At 43.1% G+C, this 12,037-nt stretch overlaps 1 protein-coding gene across 1 annotated transcript; it reads left to right on the forward strand.

Moving 5' to 3' along the window:
• Positions 1 to 753: 753 nt before the first annotated feature.
• LOC307249186 (uncharacterized protein) lies at positions 754 to 11,413 on the forward strand (the record flags this gene model as incomplete). Its single annotated transcript, XM_080025823.1, has 3 exons — positions 754 to 2,146; positions 6,275 to 7,705; positions 11,367 to 11,413. The coding sequence occupies 3 exons, from the start codon at positions 754 to 756 to the stop codon at positions 11,411 to 11,413; spliced, it is 2,871 nt and encodes a 956-aa protein (XP_079881949.1).
• Positions 11,414 to 12,037: the final 624 nt, after the last annotated feature.

Raw genomic sequence — 12,037 nt, forward strand, 5'->3', positions numbered from 1 at the left:
TGAAGCAATTTCGATTTAGTAATGACACTTTTAACTGAGAAAAAAAGAATTGCAAACGAAAACAAACATTAAAATCCAGGGGTTTTTGAAGGCCCTCCCCCATTGGGCCCCTAGATAGTTTCTCCCATTGTCCCTTGACCACTTGATGCCCGGCTTTCACACAAACTCACAACTTCCTCAGAGAGACTTCCCACTGCTGCTTCACCCTGCGAACACTCCACACACTGAAGGTGAGTTTGACTTAAACTTAAAGATGACTTAAAGTGAATCTCATAGAAGTTACTAGAGGGGCTAGTGGAGCCACAACTGACTGTACTTTCATGAAGGCTAATAGCTTCTTCCCATAGGCTGTGAGGCTCATGAACTCTGTTAAGTTACTTTATTAGTCAATGCATTGAAATTTGTCTTTCCGCATATCTCCTCTAAAGTTCCCACAGTCCAGAGGGGATCAGAGCGCAGGGTCAGCCATAGTACAGCGCCCCTGGAGCAGTTATGGGTTAAGTGTCTTGCTCAAGGACAAAAATGGTAGAGATGGTGGGCACTGTAGACGTAATACCAACCACCACTAGTTTTACTGCTAACACCCTCCTGTTATTCTAGTTTGTAATGTATTTATTCTTACTGTTACTTTAAATCTGTCACTATGGTACGCTGCTGGACCTGAGTCACAAATTTCATTCCTTTCATCTATTGATTGATACTAAATAAACCTTGAACATTTCTGTCTGCTCTGTTTTCAGCTGCACAGACAAAATGGCTTCCAGATCAGAGGAGGATCTCAGCTGTCCGGTCTGTCGTGAAGTCTTCAGAGATCCTGTTCTTCTGCCATGTGGCCACAGTTTCTGTAAAGTCTGTCTGAATAACTGGTGGAGAGTGAAACAAGAACGTGAGTGTCCCGTTTGTCGGACAACTTTATCAATGGATGAACCTCCACGTAACCTGGTGTTAAAGAACCTGTGTGAGACCTTCTTACTGGAGAGAGATCAGAAAGCTTCAGAGGCTCTCTGCCCTCTGCACTTTGAGACACTCAAACTCTTTTGTCTGGACCATCAGCAGCCAATTTGTTTTATCTGCGTAAATTCAGATGAACACAGGGACCACAGTTTCAGACCCATCGATGAAGCTGAACAACAACACAGGAAGGAACTTCAGGAAACTCTGGAGCCCTTAAAGGAGAAGATAAATCTTTCTGTACAAGTTAAAGGGAGGTGTTGTCAAACAACAAAACACATTAAGGACCAGGCCCGACGCACAGAGAAGCAGATTAAGGATCAGTTTAAGAAGCTTCACAAGTTTCTAGAAGACGAGGAGAAAGCCAGGTTGGCTGCACTGAGGGAGGAAGAGGAGCAGAAGAGTCAGATGATGAAGGAGAAGATTGAGGCTGTGAGCAGAGAGATAGCAGCTCTTTCAGACACAGTCAGAGCCACAGAGGAGCAGCTGGCAGACGTCTCATTCCTGCTCAACTACAAGGCTGCAGTGGAAAGAGTCCAGCAGTGCTTGACTCTTCCACTAGATGATCCAAAGCTGCTCTCAGGAGCTCTGATAGACGAGGCCAAACACCTGGGCAACCTGACCTTCAACATCTGGAACAAGATGAAGGACATGGTCTCCTACACTCCTCTGGTTCTGGACCCAAACACTGCTCATCCAAAACTTGTCCTGTCTGAAGATCTGACCAGCGTGAGACGACAAGGACAACTGAAACAGCAGCTTCCTGTTAATCCAGAGAGGTTCGATTCTTTCCCCTCTGTCCTGAGCTCTGAGGGCTTTAACTCAGGGACTCACAGCTGGGACGTCCAGGTTGGAGACAATACAGCCTGGTTTCTGGGTGTTTTAGCAGAGTCCGCCGAGAGGAAGGGACGCGAATGGTCTGGATTCTGGGGACTAGGGTTCAATAAAGGTGAATACTCAGCACGGTCACCACTAGGTCCAGACACTGTTATCAAAGTGCAGAAGAAGTTCCAGAAGATCAGAGTGAATCTGGACTGGAAAAAAGGAAAACTGTCGTTCTCTGATCCTGATACTAACACACACATACACACCATCACACACACTTTCACTGAGAAGATGTTTCCATTGATTTTCAGTGGGGATGATAACGTGCCTCTCAGGTTCCCCCCAGTGAAGGTTTGTGATCTGCGTGAACGTAACGGAGCCTTTGAAGTTGTGCGTGCACGGCGCCGAAGCGTAGTTGTGCCTGCTCCTTTGTAGGTATTCTCGATATCCTTGATGAGCTTCTCCTTGTCCATTGGTTCAGAATCTTAAAAAAATTCAAATCACTTGACTCCAGGCTTCGAAGTTCGCACACTATGACGTTTGGTTGCTGTAGTTACCTGAAGCACGATCTAATGTCAACAAGGGGGGGGGGGGGGTGTAATTCTGATGTTTTACCAGATTTTCTTTTTTAAGATTATTTTTTGGGAATTTTTTCTTTATAAAACAGATTTGGAGAGACAAAGTTGGAATGGGTCAAAGATGGGAAAGAAATGCAGAGAACAACCCAGGCTGGATTGTAACCCGGGTCTGCTGTGAAGAGTACTGAGCCTGTATGGGGGAGGGGTGGGGAGTGGGGGGGGGATCTAACCACTACACCACAAGCATCCCCCTTTACTGGATATGTTAATGTTGATTCGGTGTCTGACGTCCTGTCTCTCTGTTTTATGCTGAATTGATGTAGAGGTGCCAGTGAAAACACACACAATGACTGTAGTGAAATCAAACACGCATCTAGTTGAATGTGGGGGTGACAGTGAAACAGAGGAGTAAGAGATAAGGAGGATTATCATATTTTTGGTGAAAGTTTTTTGCTTAAAAAAGGTAACAATCTCTCAATTTAACTTTTTAGGCTGCACCTCCTGCTGCCTCATTATTCCAAATAACTGTTTATTTTAGTTTGCGTACAGTTATTTACTGTTTTTATTGTCTTTTTCTCGCTATGGTCGACTTTTCACATTTTGTACATTAGTATTGTTAGGTTTGATACATGTTAAGATTTTGTTGATTTTGATTTATTCTGACTTGTGTACGTGAAAGCTGATGATTCAAATAAAGTTTTAAAAAAAACTGTTTAAAAATAACATAGTTTCAGCGTCTGATCATTGTTGAAATCCAATTTTTGATTCTAGTACAGGTAAAATCAATGTCTAATTACATATATATCATTTTGTATTTGTTTTAAAACAGCAAATTAACAGTTTAAACAGTTCTCTTTTTCAATTCAAAAGCCATCTTGCCAAACTAAAGTAGAAGGACCTGAGAAGTCTAAAAAACTGTTTATCTGGTCTTTAGTCCGTAAATGGTAAATGGTAAATGGACTTGACTTATATAGCGCTTTTCTAGCCGATTTTCTCAGCCCCAAAGCGCTTTACATATCTTACCACATTCACCCATTCATACACACACTCATACACCGATGGTAAAGCCTGTGAGATGTGGCAAATTAAATAAGATAAGATAGCCTTTATTGTCATTGCACACCTATACAACAATATTGGGAGAGCCAACTGAAAGTGTGTTAGACATAACAACAAGATAAGTTGAAGTTCCTTTAGAACAGGAACAAGGCAGGACATCTTCCACAGTACAGGGACCCTCTGTAAGGGGCAGTCAGCGATTCTGGAGTATAGCTTGTTGTCAAAATCAGTAAATATCTCCTCCCTCTAACGTTCCATGCTGTGTGTACACTGAATACAAATCTGGTGTTAATACACAGCTCTAGGCTCTTTAAACTGGTATATAAACCAACAATATGTAAACAAAGGGGGCCCACCAGAGCTAGCAACATGCCAGTTTACAGAGTCTAGGCTGTGTATTAACACCAGATTTTTATTCAGCAGAGCACACACAGTTCAGACAGATAGTGATTTGTGAGGAGATATTCACTGATTTTGACAGAGTGATTTTGCCAACAAGAGTTCTCCAAAAATGCATGAATCCATCTTTAAGCCTCATGCTGATCATCCAGTTAAGCCCTCCCACATTTTCATTTCATTTAACTTTTATTTATCCTCGAGAGACCAATTGAGGGGTGACCCTCATTTACAATGACGTCGAGATCAAACAAATTCAAAGGAAAAACAACAATATATAAACAATATTCAATGCAAATACATCAAATACACAACAACAGGTGAAGAGAAAAACAATTGAAACATTTACACAGTGGTGAAGAGTGGCAGCAATTAAAATGAAATGGGTGAAAGGATAGCTGGAGGCTTTAACCCCCTGGGGCAGACTCCACATGGGCCTGCTGCTTTGCTGATGAACGGCTAATAGGATGAAAATCGATTTGGTGATGTTGGGTGAAATGTTTGGCATTTTTACATATACAAATCATAACAGCAAATATGGGGATTGGAACGCAGTTGCAGTTTCACTCCCCCCTGCCCCTCCCCCTAAATGGCGACTGAATGCAGGGTGAGACCATGTCATGTTTCACCTTTTGTTGAGGGGTCAGAGTGGCCTCAGAGAGCATCTAATATTGTTTTTGGATACGTACTTTAGGAATTCACAATTAATAAACCAATTTTGGGTAGTAAAAAAAGAATTCCAAACAAAAACAAACTTTAAATTCCAGGGGTTTTTGAAGGCCCTCCCCCCATTGGGCCCCTAGATGGTTTCTCCCATTTTGCCTTAACCACTTGATGCCTGGCTTTCACACAAACTCACAACTTCCTCAGAGAGACTTCCCACTGCTGCTTCACCCTGCGAACACTCCACACACTGAAGGTGAGTCTGATTTAAACTTATTTGATTTGATTGCAATTAATTTTTAACATGTAAGAGAAAACAGAAATGATCATACAGAAAATATTGATGTTACACAAAATAGAAAGCATAATTAGTTACATGAGTGACAACCACTTGATAATTGTAACAACAAGTTCGAAAAGGAGTGGAAAGAACACTTATTTAATCCCACCCCTTCTCCTTAACTAATTTTAAATTAACCTTGCTTATTCATCATCAGAAACTTAAAGGCCTACTTCACCGGTTTGAATATGAAGGTGTATTGAATTCTGAGATCCTATGTAGTATACATGTGCGAATTTTTTTTTAAATCGGTTCATCCTAGCCTGAGAAAAGGCAGAAAGAGTGTTTTTTTAACCCTATATTTCTCTTTCTCGTGACATCACAGAAAGAGAAATATAGGGTTAAAAAAACGTACTTTGTAAATATTACTGTGATGTCACAGTAAAAGTCATCACAGTAATATTTACAAAGTAAGTTTTTTTTAACCCTATATTTCTCTTTCTGTGATGTCACGAGAAAGAGAAATATAGGGTTAAAAAAACACTCTTTCTGCCTTTTCTCAGGCTAGGATGAACCGATTTCAATTTTTTTTCGCACATTTATACTACATAGGATCTCAGAATTCAATACACCTTCATATTCAAACCGGTGAAGTAGGCCTTTAAAGATGACTTAAAGTGAATCTCATAGCAGTTACTAGAGGGGCTAGTGGAGCCACAACTGACAGTTCTTTTATGAAGCCTCAGAGCTTCTTCACAGAGGCTGTGAGGCTCATGAACTCTGTTAAGTTACTTTAATGTCTTTTCACATATCTCCTCTAAAGTTCCCACACTCCAGAGGGGGTCAGAGCGCAGGGACAGCCATAGTACAGCGCCCCTGGAGCAGTTTGGGGTTAAGGGTCTTGCTCAAAGACACAATAGATGAGATGGTGGGCACCGTAGATGTAATAGCAGCCACCACTAGTTTTCATTCTAACACCCTCCTGTCTGGTGCCGGGGATCCAACCAGACACCTCATGGTTACTGGGAGGAGGAACCAGAGACCTCATGGTTACTGGGAGGAACCAGAGACCTCATGGTTACTGGTCGGAGGAACCAGAGACCTCAAGGTTACTAGGAGGAGGAACCAGAGACCTCATGGTTACTGGTCGGAGGAACCAGAGACCTCATGGTTACTGGGAGGAGGAACCAGAGACCTCATGGTTACTGGTCAGCCTCCTTTAGGCCATTCTACCACTCTGTCTGCCCTGCTGCCAATTGCTGCTGTGCTGCACTGTTTTTATAAACTATGTTTTTAACATGTAGACTAAAGTATGTTTTAATTTATTGTGCTTTTTATTAATTCACAGGTTTTAGATATAATCTCGGGTATTAAGTTAATAGTCATTTATTTATTCTTACTGTTACTTAAAATCGGTCACTATTGTATGCTGCTGAGTCACAAATTTTGTTCCATTAATGTGCAAACATGTATGGAATGATACTAAATAAACCTTGAACCTTTCTGTCTGCTCTGTTTTCAGCTGCACTCAGTGACAAGATGGCTTCCAGATCAGAGGAGGATCTCTGCTGTGAGGTCTGTGATGAAGTGTTCAGAGATCCTGTTCTTCTGCCATGCAGCCACAGCTTCTGTAAAGGATGTCTGGATAACTGGTGGAGAGTGAAACAAGAATGTGAGTGTCCAGTATGTCAGACAACTTTGTCAATGGATGAACCTCCTTGTAACCTGGTGTTAAAGAACCTGTTTGAGGCCTTCTTACTGGAGAGAGATCAGAAAGCTTCAGAGGATCTCTGCAGTCTGCACTCTGAGACACTCAAACTCTTCTGTCTGGACCATCAGCAGCCAGTTTGTGTCTTCTGCAGAGATTCAAAGAAACACAGCGGCCACAGATTCAGACCCATCGCTGAAGCTGCACGACAACACAAGAAGGAACTTCAGGAAACTCTGGAGCCCTTAAAGGAGAAGTTAAAGGTTTCAGAACAAGTTAAAGTGAAGTCTGATCAAACAGCAAAACACATTAAGGTCCAGGCCCGACGCACAGAGACGCAGATTAAGGATCAGTTTAAGAAGCTTCACCAGTTTCTAGAAGACGAGGAGAAAGCCAGGTTGGCTGCACTGAGGGAGGAAGAGGAGCAGAAGAGTCAGATGATGAAGGAGAAGATGGAGGCTCTGAGCAGAGAGATAGCAGCTCTTTCAGACACAGTCAGAGCCACAGAGGAGCAGCTGAGAGCTGAAGACGTCTCATTCCTGCTCAACTACAAGGCTGCAGTGGAAAGAGTCAAGCAGCGCCCCCTGCCAGATGATCCACAGCTGCTCTCAGGAGCTCTGATAGATGAGGCCAAACACCTGGGCAACCTGACCTTCAACATCTGGAACAAGATGAAGGACATGGTCTCCTACACTCCTCTGGTTCTGGACCCAAACACTGCTCATCCAAAACTTGTCCTGTCTGAAGATCTGACCAGTGTTAGACAAGAGATACTGAGACAGAAGCTTCCTGATAATCCAGAGAGGTTCGATTCTTTCTACTCTGTCATGAGCTCTGAGGGCTTTAACTCAGGGACTCACAGCTGGGACGTCCAGGTTGGAGACAATACAAGCTGGTTTCTGGGTGTTTTAGCAGAGTCTGCCCAGAGGAAGGGACGCAAGTGGTCTGGATTCTGGGGACTAGGGTTCAATAAAGGTGAATTTGTGGAATGGTCACCATCAGGTCCACCCACTGGTCTCCAAGTGGAGAAGCAGTTCCAGAAGATCAGAGTGACTCTGGACTGGGACAAGGGGAAACTGTTGTTCTCTGATCTTGGTAATAAAAAACACATACACACCATCACACACACGTTCACTGAGAGGATGTTTCCATTGATTTTCAGTGGGGATGGTAATGTGCCTCTCCAGATCCTCCCAGTGAAGATCAGCTGTACCTGCTCCCTTGTAGGTATTCTCGATCCCCTCGGTGAGCTTCTCCTTGTCCATGGGTCAGAATCTTCAAGACCTCAAATCAGTTGACTCCACGCTTCACACACTATGGCGTTTTGGTTGCTGTAGTCACCTGAAGCACAATCTGGTGTCTACAGGCAGTGTTATTTCTGATGTTTTACCAGACGTTTTTTTTTTTTTTTTGGGGGGGTATTTTTCAAGACAGATTTGGAAAGATAGTTGAAATGTGTCAGAGAGGGGAATGAAATGCAGAGAACGACTCGGCCTGGATTCTAACACGGGTCTGCTGTGAAGAGGACTGTGACTCTATGGAGGGAGGGGGGGGGCTCTAACCACTACACTACAAGCGCCCCCCTTTACTGGATGTGTTAATGTTGATTTGGTGTCTGAGTTCCTGTCTCTCTGTTCTGTGCTGAATTGATGCAGAGGTGCCAGTGGAAACTCACACATTGACTCTAGTGGAACCAAAGGATCAAAGGAACCTTTTTTTTTTTTAAGATTCTTTTTTGGCATTTTCAAGCTTTATTAGACAGTACAGAGTTGAAATGGGGAGACAGACAGAGAGAGAGAGAGAGAGAGACAGAGAGAGACAGAGAGAGACAGAGGGGATGACCTGCAGTAAAGGTCCACGGGTCGGATTCGAACCCACGACCACTGCAACGAAGGCCGGAGCCAATATGGTACGCGCTCTATCCACTACGCCACCGGAGCGCCCCCAAAGGAACTTTTAAATATTTTTGAAACTGTTTCATTTTCCCTCTGATGATCATAAATTACATGTTACAGCAAACAAGACCATCAGTGCAAAGAATGCTATTTTGTCATGGGTACGCTCACCCAGGAACTACAGCTGACGTAGTAAAAACACTGCTTTTCTCCAAAGGGGTGCAAGAATGAACCAAAGCTGAAAGTTCCCCGGAGCACCTTTAATTTTCAGTTGTTATTTACTGTTTTTATTGTCTTTTTCTTGCTGTTGTAGACTTTTCACATGTAAAATTATTTTACTTTTTTTTTTTTTTTGAAAGGTTTTTAATGATATTGTATCATTTTAAAGTTCCTACGAAAACTTTAAAATATTTTTATATAGTTGTTCTTAATGTCTTTGTCATCATGGGTACGCTTACCCAGGGACTACAGCTGGTGTAGTAAAAACACTACTGTTTTTGTCCAAATGGGCCGCTAGAATTAACATATACTGAAAGTTCCTCGGATCACATTTAAACATTTGTTGATGTTGTATTATTCTGATTTGTGTAAGTGGAACCTTGAACCAGTAACTTCTTTGTGGAAGCTGATAATCCAAATAAAGAAAAAAAAAATCTGTTTCAAAATAACAGTGTTTCAGCGACTGATTGGGAGAGCCAACTGAAGGTGTATGAGACATAACAACAAGATAAGTTGAAGTTCCTTTAGAACAGGAACAAGGCAGGACATCTTCCACAGTACAGGGACCCTCTGTAAGGGGCAGTCAGCAATTCTGGGGAACGCTTGTTGTCAAAATCAGTAAATATCTCCTCCCTCTAATGTTCCATGCTGTGTGTACGCTGAATACAAATCTGGTGTTAATACACAGCTCTAGGCTCTTTCAAACTGGTATATAAACCAACAATATGTAAACAAAGGGGGCCCACCAGAGCTAGCAACAGGCCAGTTTACAGAGCCTAGGCTGTGTATTAACACCAGAATTTTATTCAGCAGAGCACACACAGTTCAGACAGGTAGTGGATTGTGAGGAGATATTCACTGATTTTGTTTGTTTTCGTTTGCAATTCTTTTTTTCTCAGTTAAAAGTGTCATTACTAAATCGAAATTGCTTCAATAAATCGGCTGAGCGCCTAATGTACGTATCCAAAAACAATATGCGCTGCTGTCAGAGGCCACTCTGACCCCTCAACACAAGGTGAAACATGGTCTCACCCTGCTTTCAGCTGCCATTCGGGGGGAGGGGAGGAGTAAAAACTGTATATTCAGAAAGTCTCACAAGGAAATTCTTGTAGAGGCGTCTGTTGGGTGAAGTGTTTGGCATTTTTTACATGAACAATCACTTCAACAATGTTCCAAATAGTACAACCTTACCTGTTTAAATTGTATTAAAAACCACAGCTGTGTAAACATCAAACTGTATTCCAGCAGGTAGCGGTTGGTGTGCAGTCTTCTCTACAGCTGTCTTCTCACATGGGCAGCTGTGAGAGACACTGCAGAGGTTACAGGAGGGGGAGGGATGGACTCTTAAGGATGGGAACAACACGGCTGATTGTACTGGGAAGTATGGGGTTACGGGTTTTAGTTGGAAAAAAGTTTATCCCAATTTATCAAAAGTCAAAGATGCTTTATTGTAAAATTCTTCAATATGTTTCAGACAAACAGAGGAATGGGAATTGTGTTTCTCTCAGACCAACGGTGCAATAACTACAAAAAGAATAAAATAACTTCAGATGAAATAAGTAATATATACAATACATACATTCTAAATAGTGCAGAAGGCAAAACAAAACAGTATAAAAAATGTAAATAATTGAAATGTGCAATATGAGGAAAGGCTTCCCCCTGTACTTCTCATTAGCCTCCCTGATCTTCACTTTAAAGCCACTACGAGTAACATGGCACGTTGGCGTCCCCTTTGGACAAAAGCGGTAGTATATTTACGACGCCCGCTGTCGCAAAGCGCGTGCCAGGCGCGTGAGTGTGAACTGAGAAGGGAGCAATATAGTGCATGTCCCATGGCATGTCCGTGTGTTGAAAGTGTGAGGACTCTTTTCGGCTCCGTGAGAGTGGTTTTGACACTGCATCAACTAATGCCAGTCACTGCCACACACACCTGATTGCAATGAGTTGAGCAGTGTCACCTAACTACTCTCTCTCACGGAGCTGAAAGATTACGTGTCCGACCGTGTCCGACTCCTCACAGAAAGCGAATGAACGATAGACGGCAGTTAGTATGGATCACGATGAGGTAAGATAATGGTTATCTGATGATGGTGAAGCAAAGCAAACTTTGTGTTAGTACCAACCGCTCATTCATTTAGGAGTAAACACTGCAGTCTAGTTTCGCTCTCGTGAAATTGTATACACGTTGCTTGGCAACGCCCTTGTCCCCCGTAGCCTATATCACTCTCCCTTTTAGCTTTTCTTCATTGCATTCTCTTTTTTTTCTTTGATGGTTCAGCTCCGTTATCAGTCATTATGACGACAAATAACTGTCTCAAACAAGGCTCCCGCTCCCCTTCCCTCACCTGGAGGGATAGGCTTCTCAATTCACGTTGCAGCGCCACACTGAAATCTGCGACCAATACGGATATGTGTCCATAGAGCTTGTACGAGCGAACCGAAAATCGGACTGGGTGTGCGACCAGACCAAAAGCAGTAATAAAAACTATTTAAAAACGTCTTTCTTTGCACTGATGGTCTCGTTTGCTGTTAAAGGTAATTTATGATTATCAGAGGAAACATGAGGCTGTTTAAAAGATATTTAAATGTTACTCGTAGCCGCTTTAAGGTCATCCTGTATTGACCTCATTTCTTCCTTATTCCCAGCTTTAACAGCCCTCTTCCTGGCTGGCGTTCAGGACGGCCTTAATGTCCTTTGTCACCCATGGCCTGTTATTTAAATAAGTTATTTTGACTTTATAAGTCAGTGGCTACATTGAAATGTGTCTTTTCACCTATCCCCTCTCAAGTTACCACACTCCAGAGGAGAGGGTCAGAGCTCAGGATCAGCTATTGAACAGCGCCCCTGGAGCAGTTTGGACTCAATGGTACAGATGGTGGGCACAGTAGACGTAATACCAGCTGCTACTAATTTTCCAACTAACACCCTCCTGTCCGGTGCTGGGGATCCAACCAGAGACCTCATGGTTACTGGGAGGAGGAACCAGAGACCTCATGGTTACTGGGAGGAGGAACCAGAGACCTCATGGTTACTGGGAGGAACCAGAGACCTCATGGTTACTGGGAGGAGGAACCAGAGACCTCATGGTTACTGGGAGGAGGAACCAGAGACCTCATGGTTACTGGGAGGAGGAACCAGAGACCTCATGGTTACTGGGAGGAACCAGAGACCTCATGGTTACTGGGAGGACAACTTTCCTCTTGGCCATCCTATCACCCCTAATAACAAACAAAAACTGAATAGATGAAGTTTTTATAAGGGCATTCAATAACAAACTGTTAAGGTGAGAACACACCGGGCGCGTTGGGTGTGGTGGGCGCGTTGAAAAATCCTATTTTTGCATAGGGAACCATTGGTTGGGGCGCGAGGATCCGTTGGCCGCGGCAAAGCGTTGCTTTGGGCACTTTGGGCGCGTTGCCAAAGCGTCACCGCGCCGGCAAAGCGTCAAAAAGCGTCACC

The sequence above is a fragment of the Ammodytes marinus genome (genome assembly GCF_949987685.1).
Source record: "Ammodytes marinus genome assembly, chromosome: 4".
Classification (NCBI taxonomy): domain Eukaryota; kingdom Metazoa; phylum Chordata; class Actinopteri; order Uranoscopiformes; family Ammodytidae; genus Ammodytes; species Ammodytes marinus.